At 38.6% G+C, this 23126-nt stretch overlaps 1 protein-coding gene across 1 annotated transcript; it reads right to left on the bottom strand.

Moving 5' to 3' along the window:
- Positions 1 to 739: 739 nt before the first annotated feature.
- On the bottom strand, positions 740 to 23108 carry OOSP3 (oocyte secreted protein family member 3). The gene is made up of 6 exons (XM_059929958.1): positions 23004 to 23108; positions 16907 to 17003; positions 10307 to 10485; positions 3714 to 3817; positions 1298 to 1451; positions 740 to 814 (listed from the first exon to the last, which is right to left on the bottom strand). Exons 1-6 carry the CDS (start codon positions 23106 to 23108, stop codon positions 740 to 742), a joined length of 714 nt encoding a protein of 237 aa, XP_059785941.1.
- Between the last annotated feature and the right edge of the window lie 18 nt (positions 23109 to 23126).

Below are 23126 nucleotides of genomic sequence, written 5' to 3'. Positions count from 1 at the left end.
AATCTGAATGCGTTACCAAACTACCAGTACCTCTGTGAGTGGTTTATTGAATGCTACTAACAGCTGTGTGGGTGACAATGACCCTTCCACACCAACATCCCAGCTTAGGCCGGCCCTATTTTGAGGTTATTATTCAGACATCAAGAAGTATAGCCACAAAGACACAACATGTTTTATTTGTAAAATCATCTCTCCATAAAGATTATATATTTATATATATCTTATCATAAGAGAATATGCAACGGCTACATTGCCACTTGTTTATAAGAAACACTTTTTAAAAACATAAAGCAGGGCTTCCCTGGTGGCTCGGTGGTTGAGAATCTGCCTGCCAATGCAGGGGACACGGGTTCGAGCCCTGGTCTGGGAAGATCCCACATGCCGCGGAGCAACTGGGCCCGTGAGCCACAACTACTGAGCCTGCGCGTCTGGAGCCCGTGCTCCGCAGCAAGAGAGGCCGCGATAGTGAGAGGCCTGCGCACCGCGATGAAGAGTGGCCCCCGCTCGCCGCAACTAGAGAAAGCCCTCGCACAGAAACGAAGACCCAACACAGCCAAAAATAAATAAATTAATTAATTAATTCAAAAACAAAAACATAAAGCATTAGGCACTACCTGAACCCTAACTTCTAGATGACCTCTCAGGACGTGGCACAGAAAAGTTCCAAAATCTATAATGATTGGTTTTAAAATTAAAGAATGCTATCGTAACAGAGTTATCAAGATTGCCACAGAATAATCTAGAACAGAGCTACATTTGGACTCTCATGAACTAAAGAATGAGGCATTTTAAGTGGAAGTGACTGATGGGATGGCTTTACCAGCGGAATAAAAAGACAGGGAGTTAATAAACAGCTGCAGTGTAGTTGCTGACACACTCGGTACAGAAGACACATTGACTAACACTCTGACCACTGAATATTGAGCATCTACTCTGTGCCAGTCGTCAGAGGGAATGGTTGAGGAGATTGAGACCCTTGACAAGTTTTATCCCAGTAAAAGCTATTAAAAGTAAATGGTTTGCTTATCAGATTAGGTTTAAACCAGACTGGAGATTTAATGAATCTGATGTGATAACTGGGGTGAGGGAAGATTTATCAATAAGACCAGAACATATATAAACACATGGAAACAGCATTTTTTTCCAAACATGATTGTAATTAATGCAAGACATCACGTAGACACCATTTAAAACAAAAACCAAAAAACCAAAACAAAAACACTAATTAGCAGAGCTTTGGGCTTTTTCTCTCCTTATATCAAGCCCAGCACCTGCTGCCTGTTCTAAGGATCCTCACCGAGGAGTGTTGGAAGTATGGAATCCAAGGCAATGCAAACAGGCAAGGGCTGGTTAAGTTCCAGGAAGAGCAAGAACTGGCAGAGGGAATATCATTTTTGAACTTTGTAAGATTGTTGTTGATAGTGCTTGGAGTGGTATCCAAAAACGATGAGCTACAAGTTTTAAAGAAGAGAAAATCTGCATGTCAGGTTAAATTTAAAAATAAACCATTGGTGGGGCTTCCCTGGTGGCGCAGCGGTTGAGAATCTGCCTGCCAATGCAGGGCACACGGGTTCGAGCCCTGGTCTGGGAAGATCCCACATGCCGCGGAGCAACTGGGCCCGTGAGCCACAACTACTGAGCCTGCGCGTCTGGAGCCTGTGCTCCGCAACAAGAGAGGCCGCGATAGTGAGAGGCCCGCGCACCGCGATGAAGAGTGGCCCCCGCTTGCCGCAACTAGAGAAAGCCCTCGCACAGAAACGAAGACCCAACACAGCCAAAAATAAATTAATTAATTAAAATAAATAAATAAATAAATAAATAAATAAACCATTGAGTCTCATTTTGGCTGGACTCATTGTTGTCCACCCTACTTTAACAGTCATCGGTTCAAGACCACCACCACGCTGCCCCTACTTGATTTTTTAAAAATTTTATTGAAGTGTAGTTGACTTACAATATAATATTAGTTTCAGGTGTACGATCTATTAAAAATTGCATATTTTTCTAGATTATACTCCATAAAAAGTTGTTATGAAATATTGACTATTTCCCTGTGCTGCACATTACATCCTCGTAAATTATATTATACCTTGTAGTTTGTACCTCTTAATTCCCTTCACCTATGTTGCCCCTCCTCCCACTCCCTCCCCTTTGGTAACCACTAGTTTGTTCTCTGTCTTCGTGACTCTGTTTTATGTTTGTCTTATTTTGCAGAGTCCACCCATCAACAGATGAATGGACAAAGAAGATGTGGTACATATATACAATGGAATATTAGCCATAAAAAAGAATGAAATTTTGACATTTATGACAACGTTGATTTTGGGGGAGGGGGAGTGGGAATAACACTAATTCTTAATAACATTAAGAATTCCCCCTCCGCCTCCCAATGACCCACTATTGAAGAATCTATTCCCCATTGTAGAGAATGTTAGCTCTGATAGCCTTATGAAGAAGTTATCTAAAGACAGCTCTCACTAGCATAAAGTAAGAGTCCTAGATCTTTAAAATTTTCCACTCATAAAATACTAGAACAGTAAAAGGGTTATTTCATTGATCCTTAAAATATAAAAAAAAAGTTTAGGACGTTTTCCCAAAAGCCATAGGGTCATGGTATCTATATTAAACAAGCACCCGAATTCCCTTTTAGAAAAAAAACTTTTTCAATCCAATTATGTGCATTTGGGTGTATAGGATTTATCTAAATTACCCAAATTGGAAAACATTAGGTCTTGTATAGAATAAAGAATTATAAACTGAAGTCAGGATTTAATTTCGTCTAAATGTTTGGCCTTAAAGAGTGGACAATGTGTACTTTGTCTACCATTCTTATTTTTCCAAGCATCTCCAGATCTTTAGAGGCAGCTATATGAGACGGTGTGTTTAGGTCCTGACTTGCCATCTCCTAACTACATGATCTTGAGCGTATCAACCTTTGAGCTGTATTAACCCATTTTACTGTCTTTGTAGTGTTCCCCCAAAGCAGAATCTGACAAAGAGATTTATATACAGGGGATTTATCATAGAAGTGCTCCCAATAAAGCAAAGAGGGAAACAGAAAAGGAAGATAAAGATAACAAAAGTGTGCTATTTCGGTCAAAGTCCTAGCCTCAGGAGAACCTGCAAGAAAGCTTTAAAGTCAAATCCTGCCTCACAGTTTGTCCTTGAATCAGGCAACAGAGCCAGGCTTTCATTAATAGGGGCAGAGGAAATTTTGTAAACTCCCAGGCCCAGCTGGGGTCAGTAAAGGCCAAACTGCACAGAATCAAGGGGTGGAGCACACAGAAATGGTGACGACAATCCAAGGGGATCTGGGCAGAGCATCTGCAATGAACAAATGACATGGATAAGTATTTCCCTGGACTGAGGAACTGTGCCCACCAATCATTCTAGGACTTAAACTGCACTGAGCTTCACTCTCTAAACATTTTTTTTTTTTACCTCTAAATCTGGATTATTATTATTTTTTAACATCTTTGTTGGAGTATAATTGCTTTACAATGGTGTGTAAGTTTCTGCTTTATAACAAAGTGAATCAGCTATACATATACATATATCCCCATATCTCCTCCCTCTTGCATCTCCCTCCCACCCTCCCTACCCCACCCCTCTAGGTGGTCACAAAGCCCTGAGCTGATCTCCCTGTGCTATAAACATTTTACTTTTAACAAGTAGTTCATAGAAAGTAAAATGAGAACCAGCTGGCCCGTGACACTCCCCTGAAAACAATACACCTTAAAGGAATTTTTCCAGTGACTCCTTTGTGCATTATGTTACAATAGAGAACTGAATAAAAAATCACTCCCCTGGAGAAAAGCTAATGGGACAAAAAAGACTTTTTTAATTGAAGTATACCATCTCACACAGGAGTTTTAATGAAATTTGAACAAGAAACAGATCAATTCAAGATGTAAGATCTTTACACTAAAGTCTCTTCCCATGGATTCTGAAGAGACTGTTTCCACAAAGACCACTAAGAAAATGCCAGCTCAGGCTCTGGACCATCGGTGCCACCAGTTAGCGTTTCTGGAGACTGAAATTGTGAAATTGAAATGATGAATGGCCAGGCTAGAAACAAAGGCTACAGCTTCTACTTAATAATTTTACTCTGGAGATTTGGCTTTCAAACATTACCACAGTGCTAGAAAGATTACAGAGAAGCACTTGTATTTAAAGCCATAATTGGAGTTTTGTGTCTTCTGACTACAATTCAATGGGGAGACATTCAAAAACACTGTGTTATGGCAAAATAAAAATTTCCATAATCCTAACACAGGGACAACCTCTGTAAACACATTTAGGTGTATACTTTTGCTATTACTCATTTTTAAATTGTCATACTGGATTACCATTTTTCAACCTGTTAATTTATACAATAAATATTCTCATGTAAATAAAATATTTCCAAGGACATTTAACAGACATATAGCATTCAGTAACATGTGTTGCTATTAAATGTGTTATTTCAGTCAAAATTCTATCAATTGTATATAAAGTATGGAAAATGGATACTATGTGCTCCTTATTTCTCTTATTAATTAAAAATGTATTCAATAGTAAGTTCCAGTATAGCAGAATAAAGATCACCAAAAATTCACTTCTCCAAAAGGGAACCCTCCCTACACTGTTGGTGGGAATGTAAATTGGTGCAGCCACTATGGAGAACAGTATGGAGGTTCCTTTAAAAACTAAAAATAGAGTTACCATATCATCCAGGATTCCCACTCCTAGGCTTATGTCCAGAGAAAACTCTAATTCAAAAAGATACATGCACCCAAATGTTCATAGCAGTACTGTTTACAGTAACCCAGACGTGGGAGCAAACTAAATGTCCATCAACAGATGAATGGATAAAGAAGATGGGGTATATACACACAATAGAATATTACTCAGCCATAAAAAAGAATGACTCATTGCCATTTACAGCAACATGGATAGACCTAGGGATTATCATACTAAGTGAAGTAAGTCAGACAGAGAAAGACAAATATCATACAATATCACTTAACATGTGGAGTTTACAAAATGATACAGATGAACTTATTTACAAAACATAAATAGACCCACAGACATACAAAACAAACTTATGGTTGCCAGAGGGGGAAAAGGTGGGGTAATGGATAAGTTAGGAGTTTGGGATTAGCAGACCCAAACTACTATATGCAAAATGGATAAACAACAAGGTCCAGCTGTATAGTACAGGGAACCAGATTCAATATCTTGTAATAACTACAATGGAAAAGAATCTGAAAAGAATATATATATATACATATATAAAACAGAATCACCTTGCTGTACGTCAGAAACTAACAACATTGTAAATCAACTATATTTCAATTAAAATCAAAAAACAAAAACAAAAATTCACTTTTCTAAAAAATAAAAGACAAAAAAAAAAAAAAAAAAACTGGCAGAAACTGTCAAATTTAACTTTCTCACAATTCTAGGAATTAACCTAAGGCTTGCAACCATCCAAGGAGCATGTATTCAAGACTAACGGTGGAATCTCAGTAAGAACAATGAGCTTTGTGACATTCTAACTTGTTCTATGCCAATTCCTATCTCCCCAGCTCCAGAGTAGTCATGAAAACCCACAGCCTAGCAGAACCCGAGGAACACAGAGCAGTCTGGGGCTCCCTGAAATCCCATCCCCGGAGAATCGTCATTATTTGAGCTCTCTGGAAGTTTTCCTGAAATCCTGGTCTTAATTTGACTTAACTCAAAATATGTTCAATTTGAATAGACCTAGATCAAGTAAGCAGATTGAATTAATAATTAAACACTACCCACAAAGAAAAATCCAAGCCTACATGGCTTCACTGGTGAATTCTAGCAAACATGTAAAGAATTAATACCAATGCTTCACAAACTCTCCCAAGAAATAGAAGAGGACAAAAACTGCTCAACTCATTCTATGAAGCCAGTATTACCCTGCTACCAAAACCAGACATCACAAAAAGAACTACAGACCAATATACTGTATGAATGTAGATATGAAATTCCTTAATAAAATACTAGAAAAGTGACACATAGACAAATGGAAAACAATAGGGAGAGCCCAGAAGTAAACCATTACATATATAGTCAATTAATTTATGACAAGCCAAGAATACACATTAGGGAAAGTACAGTCTCTTCAATAAATAGTGTTGGGAAAACTGGAAAGCCATATGCAAAAAATGAACCTGGACCACTATCTTACACCATATGTAAAAATTAACCCAAAATGGATCAAAGACTTGAACGTAAGATCTGAAACCATAAAACTTCTAGAAGAAAACATAGGCAATATGTTTCTTGACACTGGTCTTGGCAATAGTTTTTTGTTTTGTTTTGTTTTGTTTTGGATCTGACTCCAAAAGCAAAGGCAACAAAAATAAAAGTAAGAATAAACAAGTGAACTACATCAAACTAAAAAACTTCTGCACAGCAAAGGAAGTCATCAATAAAATTAAAAGGCAACCTACTGAATGGGAGAAAGTATTTGTAAATCATATATCTGATTAGGGGTTAATATCCAAAATATGTAAAGAACTCATACAATTCAATAAAAAAAAATCCAATTTTTAAAAACAGGCAGAAGATCTGAATAGACATTTTTCCAAAGACAACATGCAGATGGCCACCAAGTACATGAAAAAATGCTCAATCATCAGGGAAATGCAAATCAAAACCACAATGAGATATCATCTCACACCTGTTAAAATGGCTATTATCAAAAAGGCAAGAAATAACAAGTGTCAGTGAGGACGTGAAGAAAAGGGAACAATTGTGCACTGTTGGTGGGAATGTAAATTGGTGCAACCACTATGGAAATCAGTATGGAAGTTCCTCAAAAAAAATTAAAAATAGAATTACCATATGATCCAGAAATTCCACTTCTGGGTACTTATATGAAGAAAATGAAAACACCAATTCAAAAAAATTTCTGCACCCCACCATGTTCACTGAAGCATTGTTTACAATAGCCAAGACATGGAAACAACCTAAGTGTCTACTGATGAATGAACGGATAAAGAAAACATATACACACACCTACACACACACACACACACACACACACACAAATGGAATATTATTCCAGCATAAAAAATAAAATCTCACCATTCACAACATGGATGGACCTTGAGGGCATTATGCTAAGTGAGATAAGTCAGACAGAGAAAGACAAATACTGCATGATCTCACTTATATATGGAAAGTATATATAATATACTTAAAAAGCAAAAACAAACAAAAAACCCCAAGCTCATACAGAGAACAGACTGGTCAGATTGGTGATTACCAGAGGCAGGGATTGGGGGTGGGCAAAATGGGCGAAGAGGGTCAAAAGGTACAAACTTCCACTTACAAAATCAATAAGTGATGGAGATGTAATGTACAACATAGTGACTCTAGTTAATAATACTGAATTGCATATTTTCAGTATACTTTTAAGTATATCTTGAAAGTTCTCATCACAAGAAAATGAAATTTTGAAGCTACATGTGGTGATGCATATTAACTAGACTTATCATGGTGATCATTTTGTAATATATATATAAATATTGAATCATTATGCTGTACACCTGAAACTAATGTAATGTTATATGTCAATTATACCTCAATAAAAATTTTTAAAAAGAAAGAAATTCATCCTATAAGTACATTAAAAGATACACAATATCATTAGTCACCAGGGAAATGCAAATCAAAACTACAATAATACCATTTCACACCCCCTAAGGTTACCAGAATCCAAAAGACAGAAAATAGCAAGTATTGGCAAGGATGTGGAAAAATTGGACCCTCATACACTGCATGTAAAATGCGACAGTCACTTTGCGAAAGTCTGGCAGTTCCTCAAAAATTTAGCGTTACCACATGACCCCGCAACTTAACTTCTACATATTTACCCAAGATAATTCAAAACTTGTGCACAAATGTGCATAGCAGCACTATTCATAATAGCCAAAAAGTGGAAACAACCCAAGTGTGGTATATCCATACAATGAACTATTATTCAGCAATGAAAAGGAATTGAGTATTGATATATACTACAATATGAATAAACTTTGAAAACATGCTAAGTGAAAGAATTCAGTCACAGAAGGCTACATATTACATGATTCCATTTATATGCAATGTCGAGAATATGCTAATTTATAGAAAGAGAAATTAGATTAGTGGTTTCCAGGAGCTGGGGGAAAGGAGACTGTAGAGTGACTGCTAATGGATACAAGGTGCCTTTTGGGGCTGATTAAAATATTCTGGAATTACATAGTGATGATGATTGCACATCTTTGTAAATATACTAAAACCACTATATTGTACACTTTTTAATTTTTTAAATAAACTCTTCTTCCCTACTCCATGACGTGTAGTTAAACCGAGTGATAAAGCCCTGCTTTTTTTTTTTAATATTAACTAATGGAATTCTAGATGCTACCCTCTGATGGAAAATCTTCATAATAAATAAAAGTAAACCTGAGAAAGAAATGAAGCCACCAAGGAAGAGATCCTTTGTACCATAAAACTTGTTCAAAGAATCTGACTTGGTAAGGTGTTAAACCAAAATCCCCCTCCCCCACCCCTCCACCCACTCCTGGAACTTGAGAATTTTCAAAACCGTAAACCAAATTGTTCCACACATACAAATCTATCCTTGAAAGTATAATTTCAAAAGGTCTTGTAATACTGAAAACTTTAAAAATGGTTTTCATGCCCTGAGAAAATAACCTTTAAAGAAATCTGTAGCTCTGATGGATTGTTTCATTTCATAGTTTTTTGTCCCTATAAAAACATTGTAGTTGATCTCTGCATCGCTCTTAGTATCTCTTATTTAATTGTATAAACTTTGTAAAGCCATGCTATCAATCTTTTAGCCTTTGTTGTTTTTTCCCTTATGCCCATAATAAGTCATGCTTTGAAATATGAGAAAGGTACATGAAGGCAAAAGAAATTAGAAATATGCGTACTTCAAATAAAGAAGTTGAGGGCTTCCCTGGTGGCACAGTGGTTGAGAATCTGCCTGCCAATGCAGGGGACAGGGGTTCGAGCCCTGGTCTGGGAAGATCCCACATGCCGCGGAGCAACTAGGCCCGTGAGCCACAACTACTAAGCCTGCGCGTCTGGAGCCTGTGCTCCGCAACAAGAGAGGCAGCGACGACGAGAGGCCCGCGCACCGCGATGAAGAGTGGCCCCCCACTTGCCACAACTAGAGAAAGCCCTCGCACAGAAACGAAGACCCAACACAGCCATAAATAAATAAATAAAAATTAAAACTTAAAAAAAAAAAAAAGAAGTTGAATTAGCAAGTTTTGTGGATGCAAAGTAGTAAATTGAAGGAAACTGGAATTGTTTATATCACTCACAAACCACACACCTCTCAATAGATAGTTGAGTTATTCTCCACATAATGTTTCTCTACATACATATTTTTTTAGCTCATGTTGTAAAACCACTGCATGTTAAGTGCAAAGTCCACTTTTTCTCCCTCCACCAAAGGTCAATGTTGAATTGCCTGAAAGTTCCTGTCAGAAAATCCAGGTTCATTCCCGCTCTCCCGTTCCCTAGTTCTATTACCTTAGACAAGTCACCTAGACTTGACTTCACTCTAGCTGTATAACCACAAAGAAAAATGAAAAATAGGAGGTTTTACCACCAAGGATCAAAAAGTTACAATCTTAGCCAATAACTCCAAGGAGTATATTTGAAAGGGCAATTATAGACCAAACTCATTCACGGACAGAGATGTAAAAATTGTCAAAGTACTAGCAAATTCACCTCTCATCAAACATTCTCAGATCTTTCCTTCTGAATCCCCCAGTGCTTTGTATCTCTGACATACATTGTGATCCACAATTTTCCATTGCCTCCTTCTTCCAAAGAAGTATGTAAATCTCAATTTACCAATATCTAAGCTTCAGTCCTTCCTCTTTTGGACAGCTGCATGACTTTGGGTAAATTGTTAGCCTTTTTTAGCCTCAGTTATTTAATATGAAAACTGGGAATGATATCTTCTTCTCAGTGTTTCTAGACTTTAGGAGATCTAAGGACCAAAGATGTACGAGTGGTTGAAAAGTCATAATAAAATATACTGCAATGTATTCTCCCCAATGGGCCATGAGCTCTTCAAGGCCAATTCCTGGGTCCCATTGGTCTTTCTATTCTAAAAGTATCAAACTCAAGTGTCATAAAAATGAGCAGGTTCTTCACCTTTGGCTTTGACCTTGACTCCACCCATCTTGCACCAGCTAAGCACAGCAGCCACTGCAAGGTAAGATGGGGGGGTAGTTTGTTATTTTGAAATGGTCACAGCTCTTACCTTTTTCCGAATCCCACACTCAATGACAAGATAATTAAACTCATACCCCTTCTCAGTTATGCTGGTGACAGGAGAGCCAGTTCCCAGAGACACTTCATCAGAATGCAAGAGGTGGCCTTGACCAAGTACAGTCAATGGAACAACAGCCCAGAATGTAGAAGAAGTACACCCTATGGACACTGTTGAAAGAATCCAAAAAAGAAAGATTCAGATAGAAATTTTTGTCCTAGAGGACACTGAAAGAAAATCTGAGCTTCTTATTATAATATATATAGATAGATACATATATAGATTTATCTATGTATATGTATATATACCCCTTAGAGCACCCTTGACAGATGCAGTGTGATTGTTCAGATAAAGCCATAACAGTTGTGAGTGAAAATTAACCTCAGGTCAGATTTGCAGGCTTATCTGGAGACAACCTCCATCTCCTTCACCCAGTGCCATTTCCTTAAAAACTACACACTGAAGCTAAACATGGGATGTTGTCTCTGCTTCACTTGCTGTGTGGGACTGCCCCCAGACTGGGGGAGCCTCAAGCTGGTGTGATGGCCTTGGGTCTACATGACAAAGCCAGTGTACCTATATGGGAAAAGAATCTAAAAAAGAGTGGATACATGTATACGTATAACTGATTCACTTTGCTGTACACCTGAAACTAACACAACATTGTAAATCAACTATACTCCAAAAAAATTTTTTTAACTAAATAAATAAACAAAAAGAAGGGGACAGGGGATGACCAGAGACAGGGGGCTGGATAATGAGTAGATCAGGATGGGACATGGAAAAGAAAGCTGAAACTCCAAGCATGGAAATCTTTTCCCCCAGGCAGGGTGAATGGGGTGGAGAGCTGCACAGTGGAAAATACCTACATCTAAAAGGAAAAATAAAAAATAGCTCTTGACATCCACCCGAGGGCAGACAGCAGAAGAAAGAAGAACTACAATCCTGCAGCCTGTGGAACAAAAACCACATTCACAGAAAGATAGACAAGATGAAAAGGCAGAGGGCTATGTACCAGATGAAGGAACAAGAAAAAACCCCAGAAAAACAACTAAATGAAGTGGAGATAGGCAACCTTCCAGAAAAAGAATTCAGAATAATGATAGTGAAGATGATCCAGGACCTCAGAAAAAGAAAGGAGGCAAAGATCGAGAAGATGCAAGAAATGTTTAACAAAGACCTAGAAGAATTAAAGAACAAACAAACAGAGATGAACAATACAATAACTGAAATGAAAACTACACGAGAAGGAATCAATAGCAGAAAAACTGAGGCAGAACAGCGGATAAGTGACCTGGAAGACGGAATGGTGGAATTCACTGCTGCGGAACACAATAAAGAAAAAAGAATGAAAAGAAATGAAAACAGCCTAAGAGACCTCTGGGACAACATTAAACGCAACAACATTCTCATTATAGGGGTCCCAGAAGAAGAAGAGAGAGAGGAAGGACCAGAGAAAATATTTGAAGAGATTATAGTCGAAAACTTCCCTAACATGGGAAAGGAAATAGCCACTCAAGTCCAGGAAGTACAGCGAGTACCGTACAGGATACACCCAAGAAGAAACATGCCAAGACACATAGTAATCATATTGGCAAAAATTAAAGTCAAAGAAAAATTATTGAAAGCAGCAAGTGAAAAATGACAAATAACATACAAGGGAACTCCCAGAAGGTTAACAGCTGATTTCTCTGCAGAAACTCTACAAGCCAGAAGGGAGTGGCATGATATACTTAAAGTGCTGAAAGGGAAGAACCGACAACCAAGATTACTCTACCTGGCAAGGATCTCATTCAGATTTGATGGAGAAATCAAAAGCATTACAGACAAGCAAAAGCTAAGAGAATTCAGCACCTCCAAACCAGCTCTACAACAAATGCTAAAGGAACTTCTCCAGGTGGGAAATACAAGAGAAGAAAAGGACCTACAAAAACAAACCCAAAACAATTAAGAAAATAGTCATAGGAACATTCATATTGATAATTACCTTGAACGTGAATGGGTTAAATGCTCCAACCAAAAGACACAGGCTTGCTGAATGGATACAAAAACAAGACCCATATATATGCTGTCTACAAGAGACCCACTTCAGACCTAGGGACACATTCAGACTGAAAGTGAGGGGATGGAAAAAGATATTCCATGAAAATGGAAATCAAAAGAAAGCTGGAGTAGCAATACTCATACCAGATAAAATAGACTTTAAAATAAAGAATGTTACAAGAGACAAGGAGGACAGTACATAATGATCAAGGGATCAATCCAAGAAGAAGATATAACAATTATAAATATATATGCACCCAACACAGGAGCACCTCAATACATAAGGCACCTGCTAACAGCTATAAAAGAGGAAATCGACAGTAACACAATAATAGTGGGGAACTTTAACACCTCACTTACACCAATGGACAGATCATCCAAAATGAAAATAAATAAGGAAACAGAAGCTTTAAATGACACAACAGACCAGATAGATTTAATTGATATTTACAGGACATTCTATTCAAAAACAGCAGATTACACTTTCTTCTCAAGTGTGCACAGAACATTCTCCAGGACAGATCATATCTTGGGTCACAAATCAAGCCTCAGTAAATTTAAGAAAATTGAAATCATATCAAGCATCTTTTCTGACCACAGCACTATGAGATTAGAAATGAATTACAGGGAAAAAAACCATAAAACACACAAATACATGGAGGCTAAACAATACATTACTAAATAATCAAGATATCACTGAAGAAATCAAAGAGGAAATCAAAAAATACCTAGAGACAAATGACAATGAAAACACGACGATCCAAAACCTATGGGATGCAGCAAAAGCAGTTCTAAGAGGGAAGTTTATAGCTATACAAGCCTACTTCAAGAAACATGAAAACTCTCAAATAAACAATCTAACCTTACACCTGAAGGAACTAGAGAAAGAAGAACAAGCAAAACCCAAAGTTAGCAGAAGGAAAGAAATCATAAAGATCAGGGCAGAAATAAATGAAATAGAAACAAAGAAAACAATAATAAAGATCAATAAAACTAAAAGCTGGTTCTTTGAGAAGATAAACAAAATTGATAAACCATTAGCCAGACTCATCAAGAAAAAGAGGGAGAGGACTCAAATCAATAAAATTAGAAATGAAAAAGGAGAAGTTACAACAGACTCCGCAGAAATACAAAGCATCCTAAGAGACTACTACAAACAACTCTATGCCAATAAAATGGACAACCTGGAAGAAATGCACAAATTCTTAGAAAGGTATAACCTTCCAAGACTGAACCAGGAAGAAGTAGAAAATATGAACAGACAATCACAAGGAATGAAATTGAAACTGTGATTCAAAATCTTCCAACAAACAAAAGTCCAGGATCAGATGGCTTCACAGGTGAATTCTATCAAACATTTAGAGAAAAGCTAACACCCATCCTTCTCAAACTCTTCCAAAAAATTGTGGAGGAAGGAACACTCCCAAACTCATCCTATGAGGCCACCATCACCCTGATACCAAAACCAGACAAAGATACTACAAAAAAAAGAAAATTACAGACCAATATCACTGATGAATATAGATGCAAAAATCCTCAACAAAATACCAGCAAACAGAATCCAACAAGAGATTAAAAGGATCATACACCACGATCAAGTGGGATTTATCCCAGGGATGCAAGGATTCTTCAGTATATGCAAATCAATCAAGGTGATACACCATATTAACAAATTGAAGAAGAAAAACCATATGATCATCTCAATAGATGCAGAAAAGGCTTTGACAAAATTCAACATCCATTTATGATAAAAACTCTCCAGAAAGTGGGCACAGAGGGAACCTACCTCAACATAATAAAGGCCATATACGACAAACACACAGCAAACATCATTCTCAATGGTGAAAAACTGAAAGCATTTCCTCTAACATCAGGAACAAGACAAGGATGTCCACTCTCACCACCATTATTCAACATAGTTTTGGAAGTCCTAGCAACAGCAATCAGGGAATAAAAAGAAAGAAAAGGAATCCAAATCAGAAAAGAAGAAGTAAAACTGTCACTGTTTGCAGATGACATGATACCATACATAAAGAATCCTAAAGTTGTCACCAGAAAACTACTAGAGCTAACCAATGAATTTGGTAAAGTTGCAGGATACAAAATTAATGCACAGAAATCTCTTGCATTCCTATACACTAATGATGAAAAATCTGAAAGAGAAATTAAGGAAACACTCCCATTTACCATTGCAACACAAAGAATAAAATGCCTAGGAATAAACCTACCTAGGGAGACAAAAGACCTGTATGCAGAAAACTATAAGACACTGATGAAAGAAATTAAAGATGATACCAACAGATGGAGAAATATACCATGTTCTTGGATTGGAAGAATCAATATTGTGAAAATGAGTATACTACCCAAAGCAATCTACAGATTCAATGCAATCCCTATCAAATTACCAATGGCATTTTTTACAGAACTAGAACAAAAAATCTTAAAATTTGTATGGAGACACAAAAGACCCCGAATAGCCAAAGCAGTCCTGAGGGAAAAAAACGGAGCTCGAGGAATCAGACTCCCTGACTTCAGGCTAAACTACAAAGCTACAGTAATCAAGACAATATGGTACTGGCACAAAAACAGAAACATAGATCAATGGAACAAGATAGAAAGCCCAGAGGTAAACCCACACAGCTATGGTCAACTAATCTATGACAAAGGAGGTAAGGATATACAATGGAGAAAAGACAGTCTCTTCAATAAGTGGTGCTGGGAAAACTGGACAGCTACACGTCAAAGAATGAAATTAGAACACTCCCTAACACCATACACAAAAATAAACTCAAAATGGATTAGACACCTAGATGTAAGACCAGACACTATAAAACTCTTAGAAGAAAACATAGGAAGAACACTCTTTGACATAAATCACAGCAAGATATTTTTTGATCCACCTCCTAGAGTAATGGAAATAAAAACATAAATAAACAAATGGGACCTAATGAAACTTCAAAGCTTTTGCACAGCAAAGGAAACCATAAACAAGACGAAAAGACAACCCTCAGAATGGGAGAAAATATTTGCAAATGAATCAATGGACAAAGGATTAATCTCCAAAATATATAAACAGCTCGTGCAGCTCAATAGTAAAGAAACAAACAACCCAATCCAAAAATGGGCAGAAGACCTAAATAGACATTTCTCCAAAGAAGACATACAGGCTTCCCTGATGGCACAGTGGTTGGGAATCCGCCTGCCAATGTAGGGGACACAGGTTCGAGTCCTTGTGGGGGAGGATGCCACATGCCGCGGAGCAGCTAGGCCCATGTGCCGCAACTGCTGAGCCTGCATCTGGAGCCTACGAGCCACAGCTGCTGAGCCCACATGCCACAACTGCTGAGGCCTGCGTGCCTAGAGCCCATGCTCTGCAATGGGTGAGGCCGCCGCGGTGAGAAGCCTGCGCACCGCAGCAAAGAGTGGCCCCCCACTCACCACAGCTAGAGGAAGCTCACGTGCAGCAATGAAGACCCAATGCAGCCAAAAATAAATAAATAAAAAATAAAGTATACAATCTTTAAAAAAAAAAAAAAAAGAAGACATACAGATGGCCAAGAAGCACATGAAAAGCTGCTCAACATCACTAATTATTAGAGAAATACAAATCAAAACTACAATGAGGTACCACCTCACAGCAGTTAGAATGGGCGTCATCAGAAAATCTACAAACAAGAAATGCTGGAGAGGGTGTGGAGAAAAGGGAACCCTCTTGCACTGTTGGTGGGAATGTCAATTGATACAACCACTATGGAGAACAATATGGAGGTTCCTTAAAAAACTAAAAATAAAATTACCATATGATCCAGCAATCCCACTACTGGGCATATACCCAGAGAAAACCATAATTCAAAAAGACATATGCACCCGAATGTTCATTGCAGCACTGTTTACAATAGCCAGGTCATGGAAGCAACCTAAATGCCCATCAACAGATGAATGGATAAAGAAAATGTGGTACATATATACAATGGAATATTACTCAGCCATAGAAAGGAACGAAATTGGGTCATTTGTTGAGACGTGGATGGATCTAGAGACTGTCATACAGAGTGAAGTAAGTCAGAAAGAGAAAAACAAATATCGTATATTAACACATATATGTGGAACCTAGAAAAATGGTACAGATGAACCGATTTGCAGGGCAGAAATTGAGACACAGATGTAGAGAACAAACGTATGGACACCAAGGGGGGAAAGCTGCAGGGGTGTGGTGGTGGTGGTGGTGGGCTGAGTTGGGCGATTGGCATTGACATGTATACACTGATGTGTATAAAATTGATGACTAATAAGAACCTGCTGTATAAAAATAAATAAAATAAAATTTAAAAATTAAAAAAAAAAAAAAGCTCTTTCCCAAGCATGAGGATAAACTAGAGAAATCACTTGCTTTGGGAGGGTGGGGAGGTAGAGGGCAAAAGAGAGGAAGCAACACCACTACAGAAGTCAGGAAAATAAAATGGCAAGTCACTTCTACTCAAAATAGCACAGAACAAAAGACCCAGCAACCTCTACACCTTCAGCAAAACATGAGGGTTGCTCTTGTACCTGACTCTTGCTCAGAAGAAGCCAAAATTATGCAGAAAAGTAAAGTTGATCGTAACCCCACAGAAGCCTTCACGATGTCAGCTCCCAACCAAAGACCCTGGAAAAACACAGGAAATTGACAGCACCTGGCCTGTTTTGAATAATTTTATAGCCAATGCCACACCCAGCTGACTGCATTTACAAGTCACTTTGTGCTGATTGATTTTATTTTCCAGGAATATGGTTTGTTTTTGCTGATCCAAATTGCTTACTATCTGGAAAATATGGAAAGCACAAAGAACGAAATTAAACTCTTTATAAAAGCCAGCATTTTTTATATTCAGAGAAAGACTTCTTTCTACCACCTGAAACTTGACATTCTCCTGATCACTCCATTACCGAAATCAGGGATGCAAAGAAAATGCCACCAGCAAATCTTTGAGAACTGTGACTTCTCCAGGCCCTCTGAAGTTCCTGGGAGAAGATGTTCAGAGCCTCAGTGTGTGTTTATTGAATCGTTGGGGAAAGACATTTAGGGAGATCTTTTAAGCCAGTGGTTTTCAAACCTTAGCAGAATCAGAATCACCTGCAGGGCTTGTTAAAACACAGATTGCTAGGCTGTGCCCCAGATTCTAATTCGGGGCTGCCATGGGGCCTAAGAATGTGTGTTTCTGAAAGTTCCAGGTGATGCTGATGTGCTGGTCCCAGGACCACACTTTGAGAACCACTGACTCAGATAATATTACTTTAGAGGACCACATAGTTCAGTGGCTCACAAACTTTAGGTTAATTATCAAAATTAACAGGAGGGTTATTTAAAAATACAGATGTCTTAGTTCCACTCCAGTCCAATGGGATCTAATTGTAGCTGAAAGCTTTAGAGGACATCTGAGTCACTGCAGGTTCTTCTGAAAAAATGTACATTTCCAGAGTCTAAACCAGAGGGACAAGGCCCAGGAATCTGCATTTTTAACAATTGCCCCAGGTGATTCGTGGAGGTTTCTCATACTTTGAGAAACCTGGAGCAGAGGTCCTCAGGACTACTGATGAGGGAGGGAGGGAGGGAGGCCTCCAATTCTCCTTCAGTGATTTCCATTTCATTTTCATCTGTTTTACGTTAGAGCCTTCTTTTTTAACCACCAACGTTATAAATCCTCTATGTCCTTTGAAGTGTAAGATCTTAATATTAAATTAAAAACTAGATGTGACTAGAGATTGCACCATAAATGTCATCTTTGATACATCAATGAGGAATAAAAAAATGATTCCAAATCTTACTTCCCTTCATATATTCTCCTGGTATTTCCAGCACCTATATAATTTAAATGCTGTAAAACATTTATGTTATTTGTGCTAGTAGTTGTGCCCTTTTGAGGATCTGGAATGATCTAAAAGAAAACAGAGAGACCAGTCCAACCAGCATGATATTGGGCCTAATTCCAGAATCAGCAGTCTGAACAAAGCCTTTCCATAAGAGGAAAAAAAAAAAACCTTCACCCAAGGCAGCACTTCCCTCCTCCCAATTGTAGCTTCTTCTAGACATCCACATATTATAATAGGAAAAAAGGGGTGGGATAAATCAGCATGCCACCAGGCCATTTTGTATCACCTCTAGATCTGGGAAGGAAGGACCGCTGCTCACGACTCAGGCTTCAGAGGGCTTCACTCTGGCCTTCTCCACTGTGCCCTTCGCCTGGGGGAGAAGATGTGTTGGATCAAGATGACAAGCCACCAAGAGCCCAAACCTCCAGAATTTTCTACCCAAATGGCCCTCATTTCACACCGAAGGCCCACATGAGTCTCTCCCCTGAGTCTGTCCTCCCCGGTGTGGGTACCCCTTGGCCCAGTGGGTGACCAAAAGGTAGTTGCCTACTAGAAATATGACCAGAGCTTGGACACGTCATCTGTAGTGTCCACACCCATGCTCTCCATGTGGGGGGGGGCCCTCACAACACAGATCGGAGTGGGATTGGGAAGAGAGGAGAAATTGGGCCACAGGCTATGGGTAGGAGAGTGAAGTGGAGTGGAGATAAATGGTGGTTCTCACCACATTGCAATGTTCCAACACAGAACTCTGAGGACTCTGAAAATTCCAAATTAAAATCTGCCTTTCTATCTCATTATGAAAGTTGGTTCGTCAAAATAGGAGGTCAGAACATATCTTGTTTAACAGTTTCTTTGATTGATTTATAACTTTTATAAGATATCTGGAACATGTGCTTCCATTTGTACCCTTGCTCCTGTCCCCATATATGCTGGATAGGAACAGACCTGGGCCATTTGGGCTCAGCTCAGAGTAGCTGGTCCTGGGCCATATCTACTGATCTCCTTGGAAGCTCTTAGGACCTTGTCTAGCTCAGCCAATGACCTTGAAGGACCTGGATTTTACTAGACATCCTGGTTCACCCCTCAATGTTCACCTCTAGTAAATCAAGCAAATAAACGGAATTACATAAGTCGTGTTTAACAGCATGTACAGAGGCGAAACAAAAGGAGTACAGATTATCTCATAGTGCATTTACTTGATTAGATAAAGAAATACTGAATAATAGATGACTCTAACGTACTTAATACTTGGGTGACCTTGACTTCAGACCCCAGATGCTTAAATCCTGAATTCTCTCTCAATCTTGCTGGAAACCACCTCAATCTTTTACTTTTATTTTCTAGTTTGTTCCTATGTAAACTTCTAACATTTATTCCAGTGTGATTATAGGTCAATACATGTTATTAATTTATTATTTGGTTTAAGCATCTGGGGCGGTTCCTTTCAGCAAATATTTGACCACCTCTCCCGTAGCAGGCATTTTACATGGTGCAGTAGGAGATACAATGGTGAACAAGGAAGATTTACCCTTGCCTTTGAGGAGCTCACTGCCTGGCAGGGAAACAAACATTAAACAAAGACAGTTAAGAAATATTGATAATTCTTCTGCAAATAACTAATTGCAGTTCTCCTATGTGCTACAAAGGAAAGTACAGAGTGCCAAGGGTGTAGATAACAGAGGAACACAACCAAGTCTGGAGGTGCCAAGAGAGTGTCCCTGAGGAAGTATAGTCCCCCTTAACCACAAGGGATGCCTGAAACAGAGGATAGTACCAAACCCTATCTATACTGTTTTCCCTATACGTACATAGCTATAATAAAGTTTAATTTATAAATTAGGCACAATAAGAGATTAAGAACAATAACTAGTAATAAAATAGAACAATTATAACAATATACTATAATAAACGGTAGGTGAATGTGGCCTCTCTCTCCCAGAATACCTTATTGTACGAATGTAATGCCTTTTCCATTTTAACTAAGCACTTTTCATGCACTGTGGCCTTCCCTTTTGCAGTTTGAGGTGTGACAGCCAAACTAGCACGAATTTCTTTTTCCCTCTTGATAATTTCATGGGTAGAAGATTCGTTCTTACTGTAGACCTTAGCAACTTAAGCATACAATTTTTTTTTCTTTCCTTATTAAGTGGAGAACTTCCATCTTTTCACTTAAAGGAAGCACGTATAGCTTCTCTTTGGCGTATGCGAATTGTTAGCATGGCGCTTTGCTACTCTGGCACTTTGGGGCCACCATTAAGTAAATAAGGGTCACGTGAACACGAGCACTGTGATACCACAATAGTGGATCTGATAACCCTGACAGTTGCTAAGTGACTAATGGGCAGGATACACCTGACAAAGGGATGATTCAGGTCCCAGGAGGGATGGAGCCATAGACATGAGATTTCATCATGCTACTAAGAATGACATGTAATTTAAAACTTATGAATTGTTTATTTCTGGAATTTTCCATTTAATATTTTTGGACCACGGTTGACCACAGGTAACTGAAACCACAGGTAACAGAATAACCATGGATAAGGGGGGACTACTGTGGTATTTAAGCTGAAGGATGAGCAGGCCATTTGAGGGAACAGGAAGCATCGCCACCTGAAGACAAGCACTCAAAAGAGGAAAACCACACATGCAAATACTCCTTGAGGCAGGAAGGAACATGGCACAATAGAAGAACTGGAAAGAGTGAGGCTGGAACCTAATATACCAGACAGTGAGGTAACGCTGGAGAGACAGGCCAAGGTCAGAAGGTACAGGTCCTTAGAGATCACATTTAAAATATGGAGTTTTATTCAAAGAGCAATGGAAGCCTGCAAGGTTTTAACTGGGAAGCAAGTAATCAGAATTCTGGCTTTAGGTGTGAAATCGAATACTCCAAGCCCAAAGAATCACAGATATATTTTCAATTCTGTGGGTGTTTAAGTAACTTGTTGAAAACATTACCAGCACAATGATAAAGAATCTCTACAGCAAGGAAAATTCAAAACTGACATTTTCATAGATTAAAAGTCTTAGGAGAGTGGATGTCAAACTGTGTTCCTTGAGAATTCCTTTCCTTTAAATGGGGTCTATGTATTAATCAAGTTTGAGAATTGCTGCTCTAGGAGTTGAATGGAGAATGAATTGGAAGGGGGTACAAGTGGCTAAGACAAAAATTTGGAAGTTACTGTGAGGGTGCAGAAATTATGGTAATTTAAATCAGAGTCGTGGCAGTAACGGCAGAAAGAAGCAGGTTCCAGAAAGTAGAGTGTTTGATTAGATCAGTGATTGAGGGAGATAGAGGTTATCAGGCTTGACAACCAGACTTCAGGTATATACAACTGAGTTGATAGTTATTAGTGAGATAATAAGAGTTAACAATTATGTACTGCCTATTATATACAGGGAACTATTCTAATCACCCTTACAGTAACTCATCAAATTCCCACAAAAACTTAGGGGAGAAGAACTATTATTATCTACAATTTACAGACAAGGAAACTGAGACTCAGAGAGGTTAAGGCACTTTCCTAAGGTCACACAGCTATTATTTAGTAGCAAGGATGGCAGTACTAATGAAGGAGCAAGTTAGCAGCAGAAGAAAAAGATTTCAGTTTTGGATATGCTGATTTTGAGATTCCTATGAGACATCCAAGTAGAAATGTGGAGAAAACATTTGGCCATAAGTTGGGACTGAGAGAGGAATCTAAGACAGGAATAAAAATGTGGAAAATATTAGAATATTTGAAGGCTTCAACCTGGATGTGAGAACATCTAGAGTACGTAGCATGAGAAAAAATAATAGTTTAATACAAAGCCCTGAGAACATACAACATTTAAAGTTTAAAATTATATATATTGGTAGTGAGTACAAAGAAGGAGTAGTCAAAAAAACTGGGAGGACAACAGGGGTGGAGGTTGATGCTGTTGCCACAAAAGTGATGTGGGAAATGTGTCTCAAACTGGAGAATCAACTATATTCAAAGCTTTTAAGAGTTCAGGTGGAAAAGACAACCCACAGAATGGGAGAAGTTATTTGCAAATCATATATCTGATAAGGGCCTTGTATCTAGAATATATAAGGAACTCTGCAACTCAATAATAAAAAAACAAATGTTCCAATTTAAAAATAGGCAAAGGATCTTTTTGGAGTGATGAAAATGTTCTACAATTGACTGTGGTGATGGTCGCACCTATCTGTGAATGCTCATATCTGTGAATACGTGAAAGACCATTGAAACCACCTGACATGGCTGAAATGTATAGGACGCGAATTATTATCTCAAAAAAAAAAAAAAAGCTGTTTTTTCAAAAGGGGGCCAAGTTAAGTGAAAACTGAAATTTGTCCATTGCATGTGGAAACAATTTGTACGTAATGTCAGCTGAGTTTGATGTGATGGTAGAAGCCGAAGACAATTGTAGAAGTTAAGAGAGTCTGCCAGTCACTTGACTACTCTAAGAGCCATTCCCTGCCCTTCCTCTGCTCAGCTCTGAATCAGAGGGCTGATCCCTGCAAACATCTGCCCCACACGCCACCACACCCCTCTCCTAACTGGCTTCCAGTTAGGAGTCATCAGTGGGAAGCCGGATGGTAAGGATTTACAGCTGGGTCTATGGCCTGTCATCTCGCTTTCACGGATGCCTGGGAATCTGACCCTCAGTTAACTCTCCTAACGTTAACTCAAGAAATTGTTATAAATTCACCTATACCAGGTACAAAATAAATGACAATCTAGATAAAGACTACGTATTGCTTTGTTGTTGCTGCCCCCAGAAAGTGAGAGCTAGTCACGTATACCTGAGGAGGTGTATAACTAGGTAGGTATAAAAGGTGAAGAGACCCCAGCACTGCTGGTTTCCTTGAGCCAAGGTTGTCCATCTTACTCAAGCCACTCATGGCCATGCTCATATCAAGCACAGA

The sequence above is a fragment of the Balaenoptera ricei genome, chromosome 8 (assembly GCF_028023285.1).
Source record: "Balaenoptera ricei isolate mBalRic1 chromosome 8, mBalRic1.hap2, whole genome shotgun sequence".
NCBI classification, from domain to species: Eukaryota; Metazoa; Chordata; class Mammalia; order Artiodactyla; family Balaenopteridae; genus Balaenoptera; species Balaenoptera ricei.
Note: the sequence above shows the minus strand (reverse complement) of the source record. Positions and strands in the feature narration are given on the sequence as shown.